The sequence below is a fragment of the Osmerus eperlanus genome, chromosome 20 (assembly GCF_963692335.1).
Source record: "Osmerus eperlanus chromosome 20, fOsmEpe2.1, whole genome shotgun sequence".
Lineage (NCBI taxonomy): Eukaryota > Metazoa > Chordata > Actinopteri > Osmeriformes > Osmeridae > Osmerus > Osmerus eperlanus.
Genome location: NC_085037.1, coordinates 2,254,382 through 2,281,160, shown reverse-complemented (window position 1 = coordinate 2,281,160; position 26,779 = coordinate 2,254,382). Strand labels below are relative to the sequence as shown.

General features: G+C 45.7%; 1 protein-coding gene and 1 long non-coding RNA gene across 2 annotated transcripts in view; both read left to right on the top strand.

Annotated features, from left to right (window-relative positions):
• The window catches only part of npr1a (natriuretic peptide receptor 1a), a 47,329-nt gene extending 23,962 nt beyond the window's left edge, over positions 1-23,367 (top strand). Inside the window, exons 5-21 of the mRNA XM_062446037.1 lie at positions 5,533-5,627; positions 6,032-6,167; positions 6,724-6,808; positions 9,152-9,272; positions 9,720-9,794; positions 9,884-9,964; positions 10,198-10,302; positions 11,322-11,393; positions 12,754-12,913; positions 13,133-13,288; positions 15,061-15,229; positions 18,030-18,176; positions 19,955-20,078; positions 20,969-21,037; positions 21,726-21,900; positions 22,592-22,690; positions 23,216-23,367. Of these exons, the coding sequence (XP_062302021.1) occupies positions 5,533-5,627; positions 6,032-6,167; positions 6,724-6,808; positions 9,152-9,272; positions 9,720-9,794; positions 9,884-9,964; positions 10,198-10,302; positions 11,322-11,393; positions 12,754-12,913; positions 13,133-13,288; positions 15,061-15,229; positions 18,030-18,176; positions 19,955-20,078; positions 20,969-21,037; positions 21,726-21,900; positions 22,592-22,690; positions 23,216-23,367 (2,021 nt within the window). The remainder of the gene's footprint in view (positions 1-5,532; positions 5,628-6,031; positions 6,168-6,723; positions 6,809-9,151; positions 9,273-9,719; positions 9,795-9,883; positions 9,965-10,197; positions 10,303-11,321; positions 11,394-12,753; positions 12,914-13,132; positions 13,289-15,060; positions 15,230-18,029; positions 18,177-19,954; positions 20,079-20,968; positions 21,038-21,725; positions 21,901-22,591; positions 22,691-23,215) is intronic.
• A 158-nt stretch (positions 23,368-23,525) lies between these two features.
• On the top strand, positions 23,526-26,214 carry LOC134006825 (uncharacterized). The gene is made up of 2 exons (XR_009927973.1): positions 23,526-25,596; positions 25,826-26,214. It is a non-coding gene; the product is annotated as an uncharacterized LOC134006825 (long non-coding RNA).
• The last annotated feature ends 565 nt before the right edge of the window (positions 26,215-26,779 follow it).

The following is a 26,779-nucleotide window of genomic DNA, read 5'->3' as shown; positions in this document are numbered from 1 at the left end:
GGCTTGTTAAATTGATTCAATTTTTGTCAAAACGTTTACTAATTTATTTATTATTGTGTTTTCTAATTGCAAGGCTTTGTTTAATGGTTTTGCTTCTAGAAAAGGAAAAAAGAAAATTAACTACTTCTAAACACCCTCTCTGCACACACTCAGTTGAGCTCTATTGACATTAGCTAAGTGCTTCGCAGACTAACCCACCAATCACATGGCCTCCTGCTCAGCCAATCAGGGTCCTACAGACAGCCCCCACAGCTGGGGCCATAGAATGGTCTCTGCTTCCTCCCACCACAAAAATGAAGCCCAAATATCCCGGATACCGGTTCTGCCATCTTGCGCTGGTGATGTCATTTGGAGCCAGAGTCTGCGCAGTAGTGATCAGGTGGTGGAGCCTCGGTATCAAGATCCCACCCATACACTCGCCTGACCCAATCGCGAGCACACACTAACCTCTTTATATCCTAAAATAAGAAATAAAAAACAAAAATGAACACTTGAACAAACATCACCGTGATGAGAACGACTTACAATGACAGAAACCGTCTTTGGATAAAACGTATTTGACGTGCACTTAGATTTTTTTGTTTGGCTCTTGTCTCATCCGCTAACATGGAGTGGGCGGGACTTATGACCTGTACTGCTGCCAGCCACCAGGGGGCGATCAAGATGTTTTGGATTTGTGTTCCACAGTAGTGCTTCCTAGTGTGAATGTGACTCTCTTCCTGACATTGAGGATTCTTTTATCACAACCATCATTTTTGTTAGATGTCGTTCGACTTCCATGGCTAAACTTTGGTAGGCGGCTGTAGGACGAGATCATCTGTTTATAATGAGGATCTACCTTCTGTGTCATGGAGAGGAAGGCCTGTGCTAGATGATTCATTCAAATGTTTAATAGAGCGGAACTTAAATTACAACCATGGTCGACTTAATGATCTCACGTCTTCTCTCCAATGCCACATGGAGGTAGTCTCTAATAGAGTTCCTCATGACAAATGGAATCAAAATCTTTTCTGAAGTCCACAAAACGGGTACAAACGTTTTCCATTTTTTTGTTCGATGTAATAAATCAAATCAAATAATTTGGTTGTTTAGGATACTAAAGCACCACAGGCCTTTGTTTTGTGCTTTGGGGACTGGATCTTTGTTGCCAATTCTTCGGTGATTGGAAATCAAGGGGGGGTTGGTTGTTCTTGTCAGGGCTAAATTCAGAAGGTTTTCAAGGATGCACGAACGCTCTTTTGAATCAAATATAACTTGTTTTATTTGAGCTTAAAGCAGGTTTACAACTGGTGCGCATTGAGCAGAAAGAGAGCAAGAGCAAAATCCAGTCGACCATTGATACAGAAATATTGCAAAACATTCCCCCTCACCCCCACCCCACATCATGAATTTCAACAACTGATCTAAAACTTTTTTTCTATTCTGATACACAAATTTATTTTGTGACAAGCTCTCCTCATGCAAGCTTTCCATGCTTAGATCCTATGGGGCTCTAGTTCCTTAGTTGGAGGTATCATTCTGACTTCCTTCCCCCTCCCTTTCAGAGAGCAAAATTGAGAACATGTTTACCAGGTTATTCTAAAGGGAAGTGGGTCTAAGGTCATCTCCTAGTTTCTTTCTTACCATGCTGTGCTACAACTGGATTGTTATTTAAGGAAATCATTTCTTATGTGTCAACATAATGTATTTGGGTTTTACTTTCACTTTCTCCACAACAATCTTAATGGTTATTTCTATTCATATTAGCTGTTTGATTGTTAGATTTAGGTTTGTATTTTCTGGTGAGATGTCTTCATATAGATTTTCAAAATGTTTTTTCCAGATTTCCCTATTTTGGATGGGTGGTACTCCTGTTCTTCTAATGTCTTCCTTAGTTTTGGACCAGACAGTTGAGTTTTTGATGTTTAGGTAGTCTGCCATTGTGTACTGTCTGTTTAGATCCAAACAGCATTTGTGTTTCCTAAATTTTTGTGTAATTCCTTTCAAACAAATAATGTAGTGTTCTTTTTTGTTAATTGTATCTGTTTGGCCAGATTGAGTGAGTGCTGTCCTGAGGTGTTGTGGGGAAGCTTGGTGGACTGAGCCTCAGGTCCAGGCTGAGGGCACTTTTATCTCTGTGTTCCTCTTGACAGTTCAGGGCTTGGTGGTGGTTGTAGCAGGGGGGGGGGGTTTTATGATGGTAAAACGTTTCAGCCTAACGTTAGCCTAATTTAGCTCTGCGTCAATTAATCGTAGTTTTCTTCTGTGCTCTGAGGATACTCCTGCAAAGCTCTGTGTGAAGAGTTTTGATGGGGCGTTTACCCCGTTTGTCAAAGTCTTGGGCCCAGTTTCCCCGACATGGATTAAACCAAGTCGTATAGGAAGAGAAAAATTAAATGGAAATCTCCATTGAAATGTTTTAGTCTAAGACTAGGCTTAATCCATGTCTGGGAAACTGGGCCTTGGTGTGTTAAAGGAACACACTACACTACCATATAGTGCAATAAGTTAGATTGTGGATTTCATGATTTTTGACCATGTACTAATTGGAATATTTACATTAGATAGTTTTACAGTATAGAATGCTCCTCTGCCTCAATGCTTCATCATATTTACAGCCACGTTAAAATGGCCTGTGGACGTTTTTGTTTTGACCCAAATATGTGTAGGTATGTTTGTGTTTGATGACAGTGGAGCCCAATGAGAAAGTATATTTATTTCCTTGACATCTGAATTGTTTTTCTTTCTTCAAATTGATGGTGAGGGCAAGATCTAGGAGAAGCACCAGGTCGCTGGCAAAAATGAGGACTTTCATTTCTGAATGGTTTACAGACCCGGTGCTTTTGATTGATCTCATTTATTAGTCGGTTCAGTGATATGAATATGAAATAGACTGGGACTCATAATTGCAATCTTGCTGTACTCCTCGTCTTCGGGGTAAGAAGGATGTTTGCTACTTAAGTTACTGCATACTTGTTGTTTTTGTGTCTAGTTTTTTTTTCTGTAATGTGTTTTTCCTCTCACGCCGCTTTCAATTAGTTTGGATACAATTTTCTTTTTGCCAAATTGACTGAAATGCTTTTTGAAAATCAATATAGCAGGAACACATTTAGTTTTTTGTCACGTTTATCAATTATAATATGTCCATGTGATTGTTGACAATTAGGTACAAAGTCTGTTATTTATTATAGCACAGAATACCTCCACAGGTTGCTACTGACACAGATGCCCCGATAGTGTGATTATGTGTATCAAATGTATCTACCTTTTTGAATATAGGTGTTATCAGTCCTCGAGGTTCTAGATATAACGGAAATATTCCACACTCAAAACTATGTTAAATAGTTTTGTATGGTAGATTTGAAATTGTTGTCTGTGTGTGCAATAATTTAATTCAGAAGTACATCAGAACCGCAGATCATTCTGTTTCAGGGCCTGTAATTTATCACTCTTTCTTGTTTTTTTTGGGTAGTCCAATGAGTTTGATGGTTTTTAATTGTTTGTTCTAATTTATGAAGTTTGTCTCTTTTTTTCGAATTCATTGTGACTTGTAGACTACATACTTGTGACTGTAGAATTGTTCAAAGTGATTCTGTCATATGTCTCCGTTTCAATTCTTTTTGCTGTTTTTTGGTGAGAGATTTCCAACGGTCCCAGAAGTTATTAGAATGACTTGGTTTAATAATAATATTAAGTTGGTGTGTGACATGTTGATCTTTTTCTGTTCAGAGTTTTTTTTGTATTCCCTCAGCACAGATTCTCACACTCACATATTTCTTAGTTTTTTTTATGTTTTAAGAAGATTATTAGATTCAGATATACTTTTTTACACCCCCTACTGCAAGATTTACACCCTCTCTATTGCTGGGATACTTTTTAGCCAGGTAGTTTTCTAGAATGGCCGGATTGTTTTGTTTGCCAAGCGCTTTTTGATAAACGTCCTTGCTAATAGTAGTGCCCTTATAGGGCTTTTTCGTACAATATAATTTATTAGGAATAGTTCCTATATGATTTGTTTTTGCCCTTTTGAGGTAAAAGAAAATCTTTCTCAGTCCTGTTGTTCCTGAGCTGGGAGTGGGAGCCCCGGTCCCTTCCTGTTCCCACGTCCCATCATGCACCTCTTCACACGACTCCTCCATTACCCACAACCCCCTGGGCACCAGCAGGGAGCCTCTACATTCACAACATATGGCTCTGTTATGGTCCTCTGTACGTGTGTGTGTGTGTGTGTCCTTGTGTTTCTCTGTGTGTGTGTGTGTGTGTGTGTGTGTGTGTGTGTGTGTGTCTGTGTGTGGGTGTCTATGTGTGTGTGTCTGAGAGAAAGAGGAGGACGAGAGGGAGGAGGAAGAAAGGGGGGAGAGGAGAGGGAGAGAGAGAGAGAGAGAGGACGAGAGGGAGGAGGGAGAGAGGGAGAGGATAGAGAGATGAATAGGGGGAGAAGCGGATGTGGGAGAGGGAAACAAGAGAGGAGGGAAAGAGGGAGAGGGGGAGATGGGGAGAAGGGAGGCAACATAGGTGGGAGAGGAGAGTACCAAACAGAAATGGGGGCGAGCAGGAAGTAGATTTTACAGGCCTCCTCTGTGACTTCCTGTTCGACTCTGACAGTTATATGAGACCCCAAGTGTGTGTGTGTGTGTATGTTTGTGTGAGAGAGAGAGAGTGTGCATGTGTGTGTGTGTGTGAATGTGTGTGGGGGTGTATGTTTGTGCATCCTATGTTTTTTGTGTGACTTTTCTCATCAATCTAGTGTGTCCAATCACTGTCACACACACACACACACATCCCAGATACCAGGAGACTGACGCAGGGAGTTGAGTTTCAGTGAGACTCTGGTTACACTGACTAATGGTTCAAGGGGGTCTGTGTGTGTGTGCATCTCTTCCTCTTCTCTTCTCTCCTCTCCCTTGCTTAATCTGTGTTTATCATCAGGACCCCTGCCTGGCACACACACACACAAACACACACAGCTGCGTGGTAGGGGAGTGCTGTGAATGATTACTCACTGCTGTGCTGTTTGGACCTGTGTTCATCAGACCAGTACTTGGAGAAGAGAGTGTGTCTGTGTCTGTGTGCCTGTGTGTGTGTGTGCCTGTGAGTGTGTGTGTGTACCTGGGAGTGTGTGTGTGTGAGCCTGTGAGTGTGTGTGTGTACCTGGGAGTGTTTGTGTGTGAGCCTGTGAGTGTGTGTCCTGGTGTGTGTGTGTGTGTGTGTGTGTGTGTGTGTGTGTGTGTGTACTGTCAGGATGGGCCCTCCAGATCAGCTTGTACACAGATACCACATCACACAGCTTTCAGCTGCACATTTTTAAGAGTACCACTCACCCTTACTCTACCTCCCCTCTGCCTCCCTCCCTCCTGTCCTCCCCTGCCTCCCTCCCTCTCTTTCTCACTCCCTTCTCTCTCTCTCTTTCTCCCTCTCCTCCCCCTCCTCTGTCTCCAACGTCCTGTATCTCTCCCTCTCCTCCCTCGCTTCTCTCTCTCCTTGTCCTTCTTCTCTCCCTCCCCCCATCCTCCTCTCTGTCTCCCCCTCCCCCCCTCCCTCTCCATCCCCCAGGAGTAACAGGGCTGGTGGATATAGATGAGAATGGAGATCGGGAGATAGACTTTGCTCTCTGGGATATGACTGACACAGACACCGGAGTCTTCCAGGTACGCCACTTCCCGTTTCCTTACATCTACTTCCTGCTCACCTCTTCTCTCTCCCTCTCTACTCTTTTTCTCCTTCCTCCCCTCTCTCCTCCCTCCCTCTCTCTCTCTCCTCTCATACTCTGTTTCTCTACTGTCGCTCCCTCTCTTCTACCCTCTCTCTGTCTTCTCTTTCGCTCTCTCCTGTCTCTCTATTTCGCTCCTCCCTTTATTCTACCCATCCCTCTCTTTCTCTCTTTTCTCTCTCTCTTCTCTTACCTACTCCCTCCCTCCCTCTCCTCTCTTCTCTATCCTGCCCTCACCATACATTTCAGATTCAGATTGTGTGTGTGTATAACATCTGTGTGTGTGTGTATAACAGCTGTGTGTGTGTATAACAGCTGTGTATGTGTATAACCCCCCTCCAGATTGTGTGTGTGTATAACACTGGGAGGAAGAAGTTGCTTCTGCAACCAGGAATGGTGATCCAGTGGCCAGGAGGCTCCGCCCCCCAGGACATCCCTGACTGTGGCTTCAAGAACGACAACGTGGCCTGCCTCGCCCGTACGTACCCTTCTGACTTTAACCTGCCTCTATACTGCCTCGCCCGTACGTACCCTTCTGACTCTAACCTGTCTCTATACTGCCTCGCCCGTACGTACCCTTCTGACTTGAACCTGCCTCTATACTGCCTCGCCCGTACGTACCCTTCTGACTCTAACCTGCCTCTATACTGCCTCGCCCGTAAGTACCCTTCTGACTCTAACCTGCCTTTATACTGCCTCGCCCGTACATACCCTTCTGACTCTAACCGGCCTCTATACTCCCTCGCCCGTACGTACCCTTCTGACTCTAATCTGTGAGCTGCCTCTAAACTGTTTCTACACTGCCTCACCCATATGGACCATACCGCAATGCCTTTCTATAACACACACAGAGACCCACGCTGCCTCAGTCCACTTACACACACACACACACTTATTGAAAAGGTGTTTTTGACCCATGTGCTCCAGATGTCTCTCCCAGTCACTCAGGACAGTAACCCAAGTCCTATGAAACATCAGAGCAGATTCACCATGGAAACGGTTTCTGTGTGTGTGTGTGTGTGTCTCCTCCTCAGGCACAGTGACCATGCACCAGATGGTGGCTGTGGTGGTGTGCTTCATCCTCGTCATCATCGTCACTGTCACCATCTTCATCTACAGGTCAGTACACGCTAAACACATGCTCACACGCCCACGCACACACACACACGAACTCACAGACACACACACGTTGTCACTCACTGAAACGCGCTTGTACATTCACACACGCGTACCTACGCCGACATAGGTACGTGCACATTCTTCCACCCACACACATTTCTGACAACGTGATCTGGAACTCTCCTCCTAACCCCTCACCTCTACCTCTTTCCATCTCTCCTTTCTCCTCCCTCCCTCTCTCTCCTCCCAACCCCTCACCTCTACCTCTCCTTTCTCCTCCCTCTCTCGGTTCCCTCTTCTCTCCTTCCGTCTCTCTCCTCTTTCTATTTCTCGACTCATGCTCTCTCCCCTTGCTCGCCCCCTCTCACTCCTCCCTCTCTCTTTGTTTCTGCTGTGTTCTCTCACTAACTTCTCTCTCTCTGTACACCCTCACTCTTTCCCACTTTCATCTCCACCCCTCCCCCCCCCGCCTGCTCCACTCCTACCCTCTCACTTTCTTTGTTCCTTATTGATTTATCTGTCCATCCCTTCCTCTTCTCTGTCGCCGTCTCTCTCTCGCCACTTGCGTCATTTGTCTCTCCCCTCCTCCAGGTCCATCCCTCCCTCCCTCTCTCTCTCTCTCTCCCCCCTATTTTGACGATCTGAAACGCAAGTATCAAAACGCAAAGCGCAAGTAACTTTGTGGGCGGGACTCCGGCTCGGTTGCTATTTTGCCGGCGGGATAAATGACTTTGGCGCAAATCTAAAATGGGTAGGTCCGAAGTAGCTACATTACTAATGGGTGTGGTTTGGGCATAACGTGCAATAAACCAATCAGAGCGTCATCTCACATTCCCTTTAAGAGCAGCGCTTGTTCCATGGCGGATTGCTATTATAACGGCGGATTTGCCAGGCGCACGCCAGGAGCGGTTCACAGCCAAGGAGACCGACGTTCTAGTCAGGGCCGTAACAGATAGATAAGTGACATTGTATGGGAAAGGCAGAGCAGTTTTCTCATTGCACGAAATTGCCCGCTCATGCTGCTCATTCAAATTCTTATTCTTATTTTTATATAGCCTACCCTATATTTTATTTTTTAAATTGTTTAGTTCTTGGAATTAGTTTAACTATTGTACTTTTTTACTTAATTTAAGACCCGTATATGTTTATTGTTTGCACCTTCCTGCCACAGTAAATTCCGTGTTTGTGTAACATAGGCTACATGGCGAATAAACCGAATTCTGATTCTGATGGAGATGGGAGAAGAAACCCACCCAAATTAGCTTCGGTTAAACAGGCGTGGGAGAAAATTGCCACAATTGTTACAAATCATGTTCACATACATAGAGATTTCTCATGAAAATCTTTTTATAATCATCGAAGAAATGTAACACGCCATAAATCAAAACAATGTAATGTAGCTTTGCAGAAAGAAGACCCTGGCCTCACCAGCAGTGTGCAAGGACCAAGCTTGCGCCCTTAAAATAGCATCTGAATAATGCGCCATTGACTTTAGACCACGTTTTTCCTGGTCAGTGGCGGAATTGTTTTTCGGAAACTGCAAAATAGCACCAGGGAACGTTTGCGCCGGAACACGCCTCCTTTTTCGCTGAACCGCCCACGGGAGCGCAAGGTCATTTCGACGTGCGTCTGTGGAGGGAAAAGTCCGCTTTGCGTCGAGTGCAAACTAGGAATGATACTTGCGTTGTTGACAAAGTCAATTGCGCTGGGTGCAAGATCGGACCCTCTCTCTCTCTCTCTCTCTCTCTCCCTCCCTCCCCCCTCTCTCTCTCTCCCCCTATCTCTCTCTCCCCCTCTCTCTCTCTCTCCCTCCTCCCTCCCTCCCTCCATCCCTCCCTCACTCCTTCCCTCCCTCCCTCCATCTTTCCTCTCTCCCCTTTCTCCTCTCTACCTCTCCTCTTTCCGCTTCCTTCTCTCTTAACTCTTCCACCTCTATAGAGAGCACCTCTCCTCCTGTTTTCTTAGCCTTCCTGATCCATAAAACACATGGTGATATTGCTATGTTGTGACAGCGTTATATACTGTGTACCTTGTTACTTATTTCCTAGTAGACACACACGTTCTGCTTACATTTCCCAGCATTGCTTCACATCTATGAAACTAAAACACCTGACGTTGACATGTCTGTGAGGAACTGCCGTTCATCTGTCTACTGTATCTATGTATCTATCAATATAAATATGTATCTATGTAATTATCTATGTATATATATCTATCTATTTATCTATCTATCCATCATCTATCTAGTAATGCCTTAGCCCTACTTCTTACTCTGCCTCCCCCCCCTCCCTCCTCCCTCCTCCCCCTCCCTGCTCCCCCCTCCCCCCCCCCCTCCCTGAACAGGAAGCTGAAGCTGGAGAGTGAGCTGGCTGCTCAGCTGTGGAGGATCCATTGGGAGGACATCCAGATGAACAACATGGAGAAGGTTCTACGCAGGGCCTGCAGCAGACTGACCATCTCCATGGTACACACACACACACACACACACACATACAGACACATACACACATACACGTACACACAGACACACATACACAGACACAGACACATACACTCACTATACTCTCTCACACACATCTCATACACACGTACCACACATCAGTGGTTCTCAATCCTGGTCTAGTCCTAACTGCCCTGCATGTTCTACAGATTTCCCTGCTCCAACACACCTGCTTCAAATGAATGGGTCGTTATCTAGCTCAGCAGACGCCTGGTAATGACCCATTCATTTGAATAAGGTGTTTTGAAGCAGGGAAACAACTAGAACATGCAGGGGGGGGGGCACGAGGACCAGGACTGAGACCCACTGCCATACACACACTCACACAAACACACACGCACATCCCATACACACACGGACACCATACACACACTTATTAAGGTCTACAAATGCCTTGTCTCTGTCATTCAGAGAGGCTCCAACTATGGCTCCCTGTTGACCATGGAGGGAAACTTCCAAATCTACGCCAAGACAGGCTACTACAAGGTAGAGAACACATGACCACACACACCTGCATGATTGGTTGTGATTCAGCTCTACAGAACATGTGTGTGTGACATCTTCTTGTTCCCCAGGGCAACATCACGGCCATTAAATATGTCAACAACAAGAAACGCATTGAACTGACCCGGAAGGTGCTCTTTGAGCTCAAACATGTGAGTTCTGAAAGGAGTGTGTGTGTGTGTGTGTGTATGTATGTGCAGGAGTGTGTGAATGAATGTGTAGGAGCATGTGTGTGTGTGTGTGTGTAGTTGTGCAGGTATGTCTGTGTTGATGTTTGAAGGTCTTTTATTTTAGATGTATTGATGTCCTCCTCTCCTAACCTACACTTGACTGGTCTGGTCTAGTATGGTAACTGGTCTGGTAACTGGTCTGGTCTATTCTGCAGATGCGTGATGTCCAGAATGAACACCTGACCCGCTTCATAGGAGCCTGCATCGATCCTCCCAACATCTGCATCATCACCGAGTACTGTCCTAGAGGCAGCCTGCAGGTACCACTGCTCTCCTCTCCTCCTCTACCCTCTCCTCCTCTCTTCTCCCCTCTTAGCTTCTCCTCTCCTCTCTTCTCCCCTCCTCACTTCTCCCCTCCTCTTCCCTCCTCTCCTACTCTACACTCACATCCTCTCCCCGCCCCTGTTGAGAATGCAGTGACACACTGCAATTTGATGAGGAATACAATAAGAAATGCATCCTCTGACACCACGTCATGTGGAGTGTGGGATGTGTATGTGCACATTCATGTTACAGTTATTCCAAAAGGACATGAACAGCCATACACAACAATCTAAATGTTTTATAGAGCTCACGTTTATTTAACCAAACATCCCCCCCAAAATTATATAATTCCCTCCCAAACTTTTTAAAATGTATATAATTCAGGTGTGGTCTGACATTACACCTCCATGGTACCATTGGGTGCATTAGATTTGACTTGAGTGCACACCAGCTTGGCTGTAACAAACACGCAACATAAATAGCTGTAACATACTCGGTGTATGCTAGCTCTTTAGCGCTATAACTAACCCACAGTGAGCCTGCTACACCAGCTCATCAAAGGTCCCGTTCTAATGGGTAGAGTCATTGAACAGGTCGCCTACAGTTTGTGTGGGTGTGTGTGAATGTATGTGCTATTAGTATAGTACCTCCCCCTGTGTGTTTGTGCTGTATGTGTGTCTGTGTGTGTTTGTGTGTTTGTTCTATAGACTGTTAATAATAATGGATATTATGGCGCGAGATTAGGGTTGATCTCTGCATGACCTTTATATGCCAGGTACATGTCACTGAATATATAACTGTTATTTATGTATAATAGTTATATTAAAATGTAACAGAGCTCATGGTGTGTGTGTGTGTGTGTCTGTAAATGCATGTGTATGTGTCTGTGTGTGTGTCTCTATGTGTGTGTATGTGTGTGTGTATATGTGTGTGTGTATGTGTCTATGTGTGTGTATGTGTGTGTGCCTGTAAATGAATGGGGGTGTGTGTGTGTATGTGTGTGTGTGTTCGACAGGATCTCATGGAGAGTGATAGCATCACCTTGGACTGGATGTTTCGATACTCACTCATCAATGACATTGTGAAGGTAAACACACACACACACTCTCCCTTAGTCCACACACACCTACACACACACACCGACACACCTCCCCCCAGTTTGAATACTCACACCCTCCCCCAGCCTACCTACATCTCATCATGAGTACATTGAGCCCAGTCTTAATCCCTGTGTATGAGTGTGATATGTGTTTATAATGTCAGGGATTTCCTGGAATCCCCCTGCGACAGGTAGACAGAAGCATCACATTTAAAGGACGGGCAGGTGGAGAAGGAGGGGAGGATGAGAGGATGAGGAGAGGGGGGAGGAGGGGAGAGAGGAGATGAGAGGAGAGGAGAGGAGGAAAGGAACGGATGGTGAGATGATGTAGAGAAAGAGAGGTGCCAGAGGATTCAAGAAAAGAGAGGTGTAGTGTTGAGGTTGAATTCCAGAGTGCATGTGGAACCAGTGTTGAAAGAATCTCTGTAGTTGAGAGATTATTCGTGTAGATGAGAGATCATCTCTGCAGATGAGATTATTAGTTGAGAGATTGTCTGTAGATGAGAGATTATTATGGTAGTTGAGAGATCACGTCTGCAGATTACAAAGAAGAAAACTGAAGGCCTTCCAACAGCTGTTACACAAAAACCAACAATGAACTGGGAGGCAAGGAGAGAAAGAGAGATGGAGAGAAGACATGAAGGAGAGAAGAGATGAAGGAGAGAAGAGTTGAAGGAGAGAAGAGATGAAGGAGAGAAGAGATGAAGGAGAGAAGAGTTGAAGGAGAGAAGAGATGAAGGAGAGAAGAGATGAAGGAGAGAAGAGTTGAAGGAGAGAAGAGTTGAAGGAGAGAAGAGATGAAGGAGAGAAGAGATGAAGGAGAGAAGAGTTGAAGGAGAGAAGAGTTGAAGGAGAGAAGAGATGAAGGAGAGAAGAGATGAAGGAGAGAAGAGTTGAAGGAGAGAAGAGATGAAGGAGAGAAGAGATGAAGGAGAGAAGAGATGAAGGAGAGAAGAGATGAAGGAGAGAAGAGTTGAAGGAGAGAAGAGATGAAGGAGAGAAGAGTTGAAGGAGAGAAGAGATGAAGGAGAGAAGAGATGAAGGAGAGAAGAGTTGAAGGAGAGAAGAGATGAAGGAGAGAAGAGATGAAGGAGAGAAGGAGAGCAGAGATGAAGCAGAGAAGGAGAGGAGATGAAGCAGAGAAGGAGAGGAGAGATGCAGAGGAGGAGAGACTGTCAGAGAAGCGGACAGGCCATACAACAGATGTTGTACAAAGCCTACAATCACCATCACCACCTGCCATCACAAACTTGTCTGAGGCGGACAGAGCTGCTGCCATTTATATGCTAAAAGCCTTGTCATGGCAATCTTTGATTTGTGTTTCTTACTGGTTTCTGATTGGCTCCAGGGAATGGCCTTTCTCCACAACAGTGTGATTGTATCCCACGGCAACCTCAAGTCATCCAACTGTGTGGTGGACAGTCGCTTTGTACTGAAGATCACTGATTATGGTCTGGCCAGCTTCCATAGAGATTCCAACATGGACGACACGCACGCCTACTATGCCCGTGGGTTGAACACACACACACACACGCTCGTATAGCCAGACACACATACACACACATACTGCACACACAAACACACACGCATGCACACACACCACACACGTATACATACACACCCCTACATACATTCACACACTCATACAGACACACCCATGCATATGCATACACACACACACATAGAAAGCTTATATATATATATGGTACATTCTCTCCCCCCCCCAGGGAAGCTGTGGACCGCTCCAGAGCTGCTGTGTGCAGAGAGCCCCCCTCCCTGTGGGAGCCAGAAGGGGGACATCTACAGCTTCAGCATCGTGTTGCAGGAGCTGGCTCTGCTGCGGGGCGTCTTCTACCTGGAGGGAGACCCGCTCAGCCCCAAAGGTCAGGGTCAGGGTCAAGGGTCAGGGTCACGCTCAGCCCCAAGTGTCAGGGTCAGCCTGTCTACAATACATTCTAGACCTAGAGGTCACAGTTCAACTAGGAATAGGCATCCACACACCTTAACCACCTGTAAACACAGGTGGTACTGAGCTTCATTGGGATACCAACCAATCCCAGCGCAGTGTTCGTTTATATGCAAATGAGCTTGCGGACGTGCTTTGCTTCCTTCCAGCCGGAGAGCGACGATGCAGCCCAATTACTACAGGAGAAGGATGGAGGACTGAAGCGATTAGAGGAGAGAGGGATGGGAGAGATAGGGGAGGGGGAGAGGGATGGACCAGTTCAGATCACAGACACGAGCAGAGCACTGAACTCGGGAGAGTCAGAGAGTCAGAGAGAGACACAGAGAGACACAGAGAGACAGACAGAGAGAGAGAGAGAGAGAGAGAGAGAGAGAGAGAGAGAGAGAGAGAGAGAGAGAGAGAGAGAGAGAGAGAGAGAGAGAGAGAGAGAGAGAAATTAAAGTGACTGAGAAAAGAGGAAGAAGGACCAAGAAAGGAGGGAGAGGTGAGATAGCTGGTGGAAGAGGATAGCTTTTCATTGTTCTCTGGAATGTCAGGGTAATGTGTGTGGGTGTTCATGTCCATCCATGTCTGTGTGTGTATGTTTGACCCCCTTGACAGCTCTGAAAGGTTCATGTGGACCCTCAAACACGCACATACCCCCCACCCCCCTCCCACCCCCACACACACACATTCATCTGATGCAGTGCAGGTGTGATCGGTTGTTACTGAGGGGGAGATTATGAGATTCAGACCGAGAACAGGTGGAGAAATGGAGAGGAGAACAAACAGAGGAGAGAGAAGAGAGGGATGGAGAGAGAGAAGAGAGGGATGGAGAGAGAGAAGAGAGAGGGGTGGAGATAGAAAAGACATTGGAGTATAATTGAACCTTTGAAGCCCTCAGTTTCCCAGAAATAAATCTGTATCATGGGAGATTTAATTAGAACAGGAGTCCTGCTCCTGGAGAGAGAGAGAGAGAGAGAGAGAGAGAGAGAGAGAGAGAGAGAGAGAGAGAGAGAGAGAGAGAGAGAGAGAGAGAGACAGAGAGAGACAGAGAGAGACAGAGAGAGACAGAGAGAGACAGATGGAGACAGAAAGAGATACAGTGAGTGAGAGAGGGAGAGACAGAGAGAAACAGAACGAGACAGTGGAGAGGATAAAGAGGGGGAGAGAGACAAGGACAATAGACGAAAGGAATGAATGAGGGCAGGAAGGTTCGTGTGTGACACTATTGAGTGTGGAAAGACTGTCGGTGAACAGTTGAGAGGAGAGAGAGGTGGAGAAAGAGGAGAGAGATAAAAATAGGATGAAGACGATGGAGGTGAAGTGAAAAGAGAGAAGAAAGAAGTTGGAGAAATGGAAGGGGAGAGAGAGTGCAGAGACAGAGGACAGAACATTCCTTCTTGAGGCAGCTTCCTAGAGATAGTGAATTCTAACATCAGAGAAAGAGAGAGTGTGCCTTATGACGATGAAGCTATTATAATTTGAAGGAGGGAGGGAGGGAGGCAGAGAGACAGGAAGTGAGAGGGGGAAGGAAGAGAGAGGTAAAAAGAGGGAGGGTGCGAGTGGCAGAAGACAATGTCATGAGGGGTGAGGGAGCTCAAATGGACAGAGAAAAAGATGAGAGTATAGCAATAAGTATGAAGTACCCACAGATAGATTAGGCCTACAACTAATTGTTCTTCTCTCCCCCCCTCTCCCTCCCTCCAGAGATAGTCGAGAGAGTGGGTCGAGGCGAGTGTCCGTACCTGCGGCCCTCTCTCTGCTCTCAGAGTCACAGCGAGGATCTGGCTCAGCTCATGCAGCGCTGCTGGAGCCAAGACCCCTCTGACAGACCAGAGTTCAACCACATCAAACTGCTGCTTCGAAAACACAACAGGTACACACACACTCGCACACACACACACACTCTCTCTAACCCTCTGACAGACCAGAGTTCAACCACATTAAACTGCTGCTTCGAAAACACAACAGGTACACACACACTCACACACACCCACACTAACCCTCTGACATACCTGAGGCCTGTTCCATAAAGCGAGTTTACCAAGTAAGTCAGGCTTATGTCAGTAAATCTTACTAATTTCCAGTTGATTCGGTTTCATAAAGCCAGTTAAAAGTAATTCAAGCTCAGGTACTATGGCAACTAATACTGAGAAACTAACCCGGTCCCGGGCAGGCTAACTGTCAAGCTTAGCGCATGTTGTTGCCTAACCAGACATTCCTGTAACACTGATCTGATGATTTACCACAGACTTTCTGGCATGATGACATGTTTTACTTTATTAACCACTATCAGTTCCAAAGTTTATGTTTAGACAAATCGAAACAATGATAAATGATAGACAAATCTACTTAATGCATTTAGGCTGATGCTACATACAATTGTCTCAATCTAAATGAACCCAATATAATGATCATAGCTACATAAATAGTTAACAGTACAATTGCAAAGCAAAGCAATTGACTAGAAATGTTTTACCTAAATCCAAATGCCTCTATCCTCTATGTTCTCAATACAAAACCATGTTTAGTCCACATTAAACAATGTCAAAAAAGTCAACATTAGATGTGTTTAGTGGGTGTATGTTTTTTTTTATCAATGAAGTAAAGGTCTATATTAATAATAATAATAATAATAATAAGGATCTCAACATATTATGATTCATGTCAGTCGTGGCGTGTCCTTTAAATGATGAGGTGGTGGATGAGGGAGCTGTCATAGTGCGCTGCTTAAAGAGAACATGCTTTCAGGGAGAGGTCTTGTGGCCAGGAACATTGCTTTTTGCAACGGTGGATCAATTTGATCCATGTTCGCCCTCTCGGCCTTAAGAACAGGGTGCACCCACATAATGATCTTGACTACTTGAGTCTGACTCGAATTATACTGATTTCGTGCACTAGAATTTGCCTTTATGGAACTGCTTTATCCCTGACTGATTTGTTGTCAGGTTTGGGACTTTAATCCCATGAAACAGACCCCAGTGTTTAACCATATTAATCTGCAGTTACGGAAACACAACATATATACACACAAACACGCACATACACACGTACATACTTAGCCCCTCTGACAGACCAGAGTTCAACCACATCAAACTGCATTTACGTAAACCCAATATGTATACTGCCACATACACGTCTCTAAGGCTGTGACAAAATATGGAGAGCATTCCGATAAACAAATGAATGTATTAAATAACTAAAGAAAGTTACAGCCATGATGATGTGTGTCAGTCAGTAGCGCAGTGCTGTAAGTGGGTGGATGAGTGGGTAATCAGAGAGTCAAGTCGTGTTGAAGTGTGGAGAAACAAAACAGTCAAAATAATGCCCCAGCAAAACAAAACATGTCTGGTGAGAAGTCTCTCCAATGCATGAACTGTGCTCTTTTAAAGCGTGCAAACACACACACACGGATACACTTATACACAAACATACACTTACACACACTAACCCTCTGACTAGAGTCAGACTAGAGTTCAACCACATTAAACTGCTACTACGAAAACATAACAGGTATACACTGACCCCCTGCCTGGAGGAGATAGAGACGTGGATGAAGCTCAACTTCCTTCAGTTGAATAGTTCCATCACGGAAGCCATCTTGTGGATGGTTGGAACACCAAATAAGCTCCGCCTTTCCACCATCAACAGTATCACCTTCTCTGGCCAAAACATCCCCCTTTCTGCTTCTGTCACCAATCTGGGTGTTAAAATGGACCCTCAGCTCACCTTTGACACCCACATCAAACACCTCTGTAAGACATCATTCTACCACCTCAAGAACATCGCCAAACTCCGTCCAACACTCACCCTGGCAGACGCAGAGAAGCTTGTCCACGCCTTTGTCTCCTCCAGACAGGACTATTGTAATGCACTCCTCATCGGGATCTCTGGCAAGAGCATCCAGAGACTGCAATACATCCAGAACAGCGCTGCCAGGATCCTGATGAGGGTATGCAAGTACGATCATATCACCCCCATCCTGAAAACTCTTCACTGGCTACTGTCCCATTCAGAATCCAATATAAGGTCTCCCTCCTCACCCACCAGTGCCTTCATGGACATGCCCCCATTTACCTAAAGGAACTCCTCACCCCCCAGACCTCCTCACGCACCCTCCGATCTGCAACCTTTCACACCTTTAAAGCCCCCAGAACCAAGCTCTGCAGCATGGGTGATAGGGCCTTTGCGCCTGCTGCTCATAGGCTGTGGAACTCCCTCCCCGACCATTTTAGGGCCCCCCAGATTACATTTAGTCATTTAGATAACAGATGTTTTTAAAGGAAACCTAAAAGCATATGCAGAGCTGCCAACTCTCACGGTTTCGCCGTGTGACACACGCATTTCAACCATTTCTCACGCTCTCACGTCACACCTTGTATATCTCACGTACCTAGAGGAAAGCAAGCAACAATAATATCATTCACAGTGAGTACAAGTAGTTAAATCAGTCACAACTAGCCAACAAGTGCAACAAGTCCCTCAATAAGTGTCATTGTGTTCCTGGAGGAAATAAACGAACAACAACTCTTTCTAAGTACCATTGTACTCCCTTGTACTTGTACTCCCGTTGTACACACTCACAGACACACACTAACATAGATAACTACAGTATATACACACACACTCACAGACAGTACACACACACATTCTCACACACTCTCTACCATCTATAGAGGCTATGGCTCCAACATCCTGGACAACCTGTTGTCTCGCATGGAGCAGTACGCCAACAACCTGGAGGAGCAGGTGGAGGAGAGGACCCAGGCCTACCACGAGGAGAAGCGCAAAGCTGAGGCCCTGCTCTACCAGATACTACCCCAGTAGGTCCACACACGCACAGCACAGGGTCTGCTCTGTGTTGTTCATCAGAGAGCATTAGAGCCACGTTGTCATTTAGGTCCAAATGTTGGCAAACCTGCCACCTGGAAGACGTTGAAGGCTCCACCCTCCTCAGCGGTTTAAGTTGTCGCCTTCGTTTGGGTTCTTTGTGCACTCTTGTGTGGATTTGGGTCGGTTGCTCACCAGGCTTTTGTGTGTCTTTGTCCCATGAAATACCTGCTGTGCTGGAGTCCTACCCTGTGTCCAGACTCACACTGTGACACACTGAAAGAGAGAGGGAGAGGTGTGACAGACTGCAGGGGAGAAAACAGGGTCAGTGGTGGTGAGCTCCCCACTGGCTACGTGGGATCCAGTGCAGTTGTTCAGTCGTAGGACTGTCCAGAAAGGAAGGTTTCCAAGGTTAGCCTTCGAAACAGAGACAGTGTCAGCCTCCCTGGTAGAAAGATCTGCCTCTCTCTTATTGATTTTGGGGAACCACCAAATAACGCGTTGAGATCAGAGTGTCCTCGTAAGGTGTTAAAAACAGCTCTGACTCGGATTGGAAGCTAGTAGAGAGAGGTAAGAATAGGTTTCATGGGGTCAATCTTTTTGTTTTTTGTCAATAGTCGGTGTCAGCCTTTTGGACCAGTTGCTGCATTTTAGAGGCCTGAAAAGAGTATGTTCTAGAATCAAGAATGTTTCTTTTTTTTATGTTAAATAGATGGACAAAAGCAATTTATGGGGAATGCTTTAATATGGCATTCAAGTTAGAGGTCAGGATCCGTTGAGAGTCAGAGATCTTGTTGACAAGTTGGCTTGGGTAGACTTTGATACCGTCAACTGAGGTCAGACCTTCATTTTTGTCCTAGAAGTAGCATCTCAGATTTATTTGAGAATAAAGAGGCTGTCATCCATGTCCTTATTGCCGAGACACGTTTCTAGAACATGTGGTAGTGATATAAGCATCAGGGAAATTTGAATTTGAAGATCAGCAGTGTTAAAATGTGCGTTCAGGTGATGCCAGCTGCAAGTCATTGCCTACTTTGGCGAGTGCTATTTCAGTACAGTGGTGAGAATGAAATCCAGATTGGAGGGATTCAAACAATCAATTTCAGTGTCCAGTGGGCCATAGCTTTTCCAATGATTTTTTAAAGAAACAGATTTGAGATTGTCTTATAGTTACTGAGAGCTTCAGGCTATTTTGCAGGAACTCAATGACTGCTTGTTGAAAGGCAGCAGGGTCTTGGCCAGATAAAGTCAATTCTTGATAATACTTAGCACAGGAGGGCCAATTCAGTCCAAGTATGGCAGGAAGGGGGTTCAGAAGGCAGCTGGTGTTTTAAATGATTGGATGAGGAATGCTTCCAGAGATGCTTCCAGAGAGATAGGGCTGAGGTGAGTAAGAGCCTAAGCTAGCAGTGCTATGGGCTTAGGCTCAGTCTGTGTGTCCAGGGCCGGTCTGTACATGGTCCCTTATTGCGTTGATTTCGTGGTTGAAGAATTCAAGAAGATCATTGGGGAAAAGATTTGTACTAAGACCAAGTGTATGTTTCCTTTTTTTGGAACTGTATCAACTAAGAACTTCAGGTTGTGCTTATTATTTCTGAGCAGGTTAGAGAGGTTGACTAATCTGACCCTGGCGTCATCATGTAATTACTTCAGCAAGCTGTTTTTTCTAGCAGGTTAACTGTTAGCGGGGGTAGAGTGGTAGAGTATCATGAGGCCATTTTCTTTTCTTACACACAAACACACACACACCTGCCTGTGCTCCTGTCCCCAGCTCAGTGGCAGAGCAGCTGAAGAAAGGGGAGACAGTGCAGGCCGAGGCGTTCGACTCAGTCACCATCTACTTCAGCGACATTGTGGGATTCACAGCCATCTCTGCTGAGAGCTCCCCCATGCAGGTAGCACACACACACACTCATACTCACACACACTCATACACACACACATACACTAGTGCTGTCAAACGATTAAAATATTTAATTGCGATTATTCGCATTAATGTCATAGTTAACTTGCGATTAATCGCAATTAATCGCACATTTTTATCTATTCTAAATGTCCCTTGATTTCTTTTTGTCCCATTATTTTTTCTCATTTTAATGCTCTTATCAACATGGAAAAGTGGATTGGATTGCTTAGTTAGTGCAAATGTTTTTTTTTAAATTGAAAACAACATTGCAACATTGCCTGGCTTTGACGAGGGGGCGGAGAATTCGCATCAGCTGTGTGCTTGGCCATCAAGTGGTATTTCAGACTGGACGTGCTGCGATGATAGCTCAGTTCACAACGACAAAACACACAGATCAATTTGGTCTTGTCAATGGAACCATTTGGCAACTTTTTAAAAGTAACCTTTCCATTCAGAATCTTATTGGCATCCATTTCGGCGTCTCGCGCTCGCTAGCCACTCAAAACGTAACGTTAGCCTACTACTCTTCAGTAGTCGTTGCAACAGCATGTGAAAAAAAAAAAAAAAAGTTTGCTAGGCCAAAAAGAACGTTAATCTTGCGATAAAAAAAATTAACGCTGTTAAAATGGGTTTGCGTTAACGCCGTTAATAACACCTTTAACTGACAGCACTAACATACACACATACACACACACACCCATGCACCACACATACCCACATGCAGGTAGCACACACACATACACACACACACACATATGGGTAGACCCACACATATGAATAGATACACACACACATAGGTACAGACACACAAATATATTCTGTAAGTGAATCAGTGTCACTGTGTGTCCTAACGAGGAGTGTGTGTGTGTGTGTGACCAGGTGGTGACCCTGTTAAATGACCTCTACACCTGCTTTGATGCCATCATCGACAACTTTGATGTTTACAAGGTAAGTCCTGGACCTAGCGTAAGGGGTCCCATTATCGTCCACCTAGCTCTCAACGCTCGTTAGAAATGTTACGAAAATGTCGATATAATACAAATTAAAAACGTTATGTCACAGCATTGTACTTAAATATATAGATACACACCTATATTATAACATTCCTTAAAATCCAATAAGGATATACCAAGAAATTTTATTTTCCTAATTTTGGCAGTTAGCCAGGGGGTCCCATTATCGTCCACAAAACCACTTTCAATGGAGAAATGTAAAGTTTGACGCTGCGGAAGGCAAATGCTACACATATGGTTTGAGAGCGTATTTACGTACTCAAATCTCAAAGTATCCATCATCCATCCATCACCTATTCATCTGTCTTTTGCTCATCTATCTCTCTTCTAGCCATCCATCCTTCCTTCCATACCAACAAGTTGCAGAGCAAGTTCTGACTCTATTCTTACTTTCTCTTCTCTCTCTCCTTCCCACATCCCTCTTTTTCTCCCTTTTTTCTTCCTTCCATTGATTGTCTCTTTTTTCTTTCTCTTCCCCCCTTCTCTCTTCCCCTCTCTATCTTTCTCCCTCCCCTCCCTCCATCTCTCTCCCTCTCTATGTATCCCCATCCCTACCCCTCCCTCCCTCTCCGTCTCCCCCCCCCCTCCCTCTCCGTCTCCCCCCCCCCCCCCCTCCCTCCCAGGTGGAGACGATAGGTGATGCGTACATGGTGGTGTCGGGGCTCCCGGTGCGGAACGGGAAGCAGCACGGTCGGGAGATCGCCCGCATGTCTCTGTCCCTGCTGGAGGCTGTCAAAACCTTCCGGATCAGGCACAGACCCAACCAGCAGCTACGCCTGCGCATAGGCATCCACAGTGGTGAGAGGGAGGGGGGGCATAGTGGTGACAGGGAGGGCGGGGCACAGTGGTGAGGGGGGGGGGGGATTGGAGACCTTATATGTGTGTGTGTGTGTGTGTGTGTGTGTGTGGGTGGGGGGGGGGGGGGATGACATTCACTTTGTGGTAACCATGGCCTTATTAACCCGTTAAAGAGTAGCGTCACACATATGTGATCGTTCGAATGCGGGTCCCACAGCGTAATCGCAGATATGTGATTTCGAACATTCCAATTGAATATTTTTCGAAAGACAAAAACTATGCGACAAACGATTTATTATGGCTTCAAAATGTACTAATGAGAAGGCAAACAAGTAACAGCAGCATGGTAGTAGCATTGCTACGCGTATTATCAGGGCTGCCAACTTTTCAAAAACCCTTGGAGTGAGAGCCGCCTACAAAGCAAGCCGCCACCCCCCCCCCCCCCCCCCCCCCCCGTTTCACGTGTGTTTGCCCCCTGGTTGAAATGCGTGTGTCTCACGGCCAACGCGTGAGAGTTGGCAGCCCTGTATTATGCTAGGTAACTTAGCCCGCAAGCTAACTAAAGCTACAGTAGCTAGCTACCGTTTCGGAAAATAACTTGCGCTGTGGGGGCCGTCGGAAATATTTAGAACTCACTCATTTAAAGGTTAAGTTTGAGATCTTCTAAGATCTGTGATGTGTGTGTCCTCAGGTCCAGTGTGTGCTGGGGTGGTGGGTCTGAAGATGCCAAGGTACTGTCTGTTCGGAGACACAGTGAACACAGCATCTCGGATGGAGTCTAACGGAGAAGGTGAGGGCGTCTTCCTCCTCTTCCTCGTCACCTCACTTCATCCGCATCGTCTTCCTCTTCATATGTCACTTCACATCTTCATCATCCTCACCTGCCTTCACATCTTCATCATCCTCACCTGCCTTCACATCTTCATTATCCTCACCTGCCTTCACATCTTCATCATCCTCACCTGCCTTTATATCTTCATCATCCTCACCTGCCTTCATATCTTCATCATCTGACCTCACATCTTCATCCTCTCACTTCACATAATCCTCCTCTATATGACACATCTCTTCTTCTGTGCTATATGACACATCTCTTCTCCTTTGGTGTATGACTGAGGTGTCTTTGGACGTTTATCAATCCATGTTCTTTTTCCATTCTCGTGAATTCGTCTGACGTCATCTTTCATGGCCAAGCGCTGTTCCAAAAGCATTGCATTCTCCGTCCTTGAGATCTGGCAATTGTTGGAATGACAAACTGCCTTTTGGTCTTATGGGTATGACTGAGGTACTTCATCTGTGGTGCTCCTGTGTGCAGCTCTGAAGATCAACGTGTCGGAGGCGACCCGGGCGGTGTTGGAGGACTTCCACTGCTTCCAGCTGGAGCTGCGAGGAGACGTGGAGATGAAGGGCAAAGGTCGCATGAGGACCTACTGGCTGCTAGGGGAGAGCAGCCCACACACACCCTGAGGGGGGAGGGAGGATGGGGAGAGGGAGGGAGGGGGTGGGAAGGAGGGAGGGAGGGATTAAAAGCGGAGGAAGTGGGAGGGGAGAGGAGGGGTGGAGGGCAGACTGGGTTTGCAGCACCAACGTAGCCTGCAGGGAGAGATAATGGGGGGGGTGGAGGGGGGGAGAGAGAGAGATAGGTGTAGGACACAGCGGTGTGGGGCAGAAGAAAGAGTTGGAGGGATGAGGAAGACTGACAGAAGGAATCTATATGTGTGTGTATAAGAAATACTGTATCACAGAGGTTGTAGCAAAGCTGTGGCTCTGTGGACTGCCAGACCAGTTCTACAGGGTTTTGGATCTGGGCCAGAAATCTACATAGAACCTGCCCGAAACACACACACCACACACATACACAAACCCACACCACGCACATGCATATACACCTACACACCTTTCACACACAGGTCGAAAGGTGATGAAGCTGTGGTTCTGTGAACTGAACTCCTTTAGGTCCTCTACTCCTAGGAACTTGGCCCGAACCCAATATAGAACCACCCCATGATGCAACAGTCCACTTAAACATGCTGGTGACTGACAGTGCCTCCAACCAATGGAACCATTGGAACGACGGCACAGCCAGACTCACCTCTGATCTCATGGGGCTGAATGTGACGCCTTGACTGTGATTGAAGGAAACATAATATTGGAGCTGTACAGTTTCCAAGGGGGGGGAGAGGAGGGGGAGGAGGTGTTTTCTGTAGGACGAGTGATTGAATCCATACTTGCTCTGTCTTCTGGACTAAACCCCTGCCTGGCTCTTCGGACAAGCAGTGGAACATTGCCACCCGGTGGAGTGGAGATGTAACTGCGGTATAGAGCCACATGGACATCTTGGTTCGAGAGACTTGGTAGCCCTCACAGACAGACAGAAATTGATATTAATGATGTGTTAATTTACCATACCTTTTAATCCAAAGCAACGTACAGGGGGGATTTGAACATGCCACCTCCTAATTGCATTCAGATGCTCCACCACGGAGCTCTACCTGGAGAGAACAGCTGATTCCAGTGTATCTGGATGAAGGTCTAGGTTGGATTCTTAGGAGGGACCGTTTCCTGTCCTGTATTAAACTAGTTAAGGCTGTTCCCCGCAAGGATTCCTTTTAGTGTCGACACGTTCATAGACCCTGTCCTCCTTGGTGCCCCAAGCCTTCTGACATCCCACCATGTGTGTGTGCGTCAGTGTGCATGTGTGTGTGGTGTGTGTGTTTGTGGTTTGTGTATGTTTGCGTGCGTGTTTGTGGTGTGTGTGCATGCGCGGGTGTGTCTATTTGCAGTGTGTGTGGCCGTGGTGTGTGTGTTTATGTTTGCGTGTGTGTGCGCATGTGTTTGTGGTGTGTGCGCGTGTTTGTGGTGTGAACACGTCAAAGTATGAAGATTTTCTCGTCGCCTCTTATGAACTCCTCTTTCTGTGACTCTGGTGCCCAGCATGGTCTGATATGTGGCTCAGTAGCGCCACCTAGCTCCTCGGTGGTGCGACGACACCACGGACACTGTCACTATAATCAAGCTCCTCTCTTCTGGCTAGATCCCAGCTCCCTGCTCACCCAATCAGCAATAGCCTAGTGTTCTGGGTCAAGTGAATGTGTTTCTGTACAGTATTGAACAGGTTGGTTCTATTCTGAAATGCCTCTCAACTGCAAATGTATTCGACTCTGCAAACATAGTTTTATCCTCATGTCTGGTCTGGAGTCACATACATTTCAGCTCCCAACATCTATTCATATGTTTGAATCCTAATGACTGCAGTGAACAGACTCAGGGGTTCTGAACCCAGGTCAGGACTCTGGGCGGATGTGGGCCGTGATCTCAACTTTCTTGTTTCTCACCAGTGAATGTAGCACCACAAGCCCAGAGATAGAAAAACATCTGTTGTTTTTATCAAGCTGTTGAATGATTCCTTTAGTCGTGGGTTCTTTTTGTCGTTATTGTTTTCACATGATGATCTGATAGATGGTGTTCAGTCTGCTTTCATCTGGTGAAGTTCTGAACGTGTTTTCTTGAGTGTCAGACTGGTGTGTACTGTTGTCTGGTCTGCAGTGTAGAATAGATACCATGGCCAATGACACACACACACACATATATAGTCACACACACAGATACAGTCACACACAGATACAGTCACACACATAGATACAGTCACACACCGATACAGTAACACACACAGATACAGTCACACACATAGATACAGTCACACAAAGATACAGTCACACACAGATACAGTCACACAAATAGATACAGTCACACACAGATACAGTCACACACATAGATACAGTCACAGACAGATACAGTCACACACACCAACATACACAAATAAAGATACAGTCACACACAGATACAGTCACACACAGATACAGTCACACAAATAGATACAATCACACACAGATACAGTCACACACATAGATACATTTACATTTAGTCATTTTATAGATACAGTCACACACATAGATGCAGTCACAGACAGAAACAGTCACACATATCAACATACACAAATAAAGATACAGTCACACAAACAGTCAGGTTGCATTGTATGCTGTTCTGACTGCTCACAGATCTACTTCTAACACTCCTTTCATGTAAAAGAAGAAAACATATAAACTGTACTGTGCTCTTTTTGTTGCTTCTCCTGTATTTTAAAGATAATGATTTATTTTAGAGAATATGTTTACTACTATATGTTACTTATTAATATGTGTGGTTGTGTTATAAATGTTGATTCACACTTGGTTGAATGTCTTAATGGAGCCAGTGGAGAATGTATGGCAGCTGTATGACGGGTTTGGAATCTATAAACGCCTGGACTCTGCAGTTCACTTGTTACCTCAGTCAGTTTCTGAGATGTTTGTCCATAAATGTACAGGTTAGATACAGCTTATGACTTCATATGGCAAAAGGGAAGCTGACACATTGCTTTCACATGCAATAAATCTCCCAACTTTTCTCCTGCAGCACTGCAAAATGGAACAACAATATTTAAATAATATTATATTTTCTTCATTTAGCAGATGCTTTGATCTAAAGCAACATGCAAATAGTGCATCATGTCCTCCAAAGCCCTGCCCCCCCTCTGCCCCCCCCCCCTCTGCCCCCCCCCCCTCTGCCCCCCCCCCCCCCCCTCATATAGAAAGGAGAAGAACAGGTGTCAGTGGTGGATAGTTCTGACAGTACCAGAGACAGTGGTCAGAGTCAAGGAACAGTCCCATCTCAGCTCCCATGGTGCAAAAATAATAACTCAACTACAGTAGGCCAGCTGCAATGTAACATGGTACAGTGCAGCAAAGTCATATGTCATATCTTAAGTGCAATATACATTTTGTCTGCACAATCGCATTTGAAGAAGTATGTGTGTTTACTGTGTATATAAACACACATA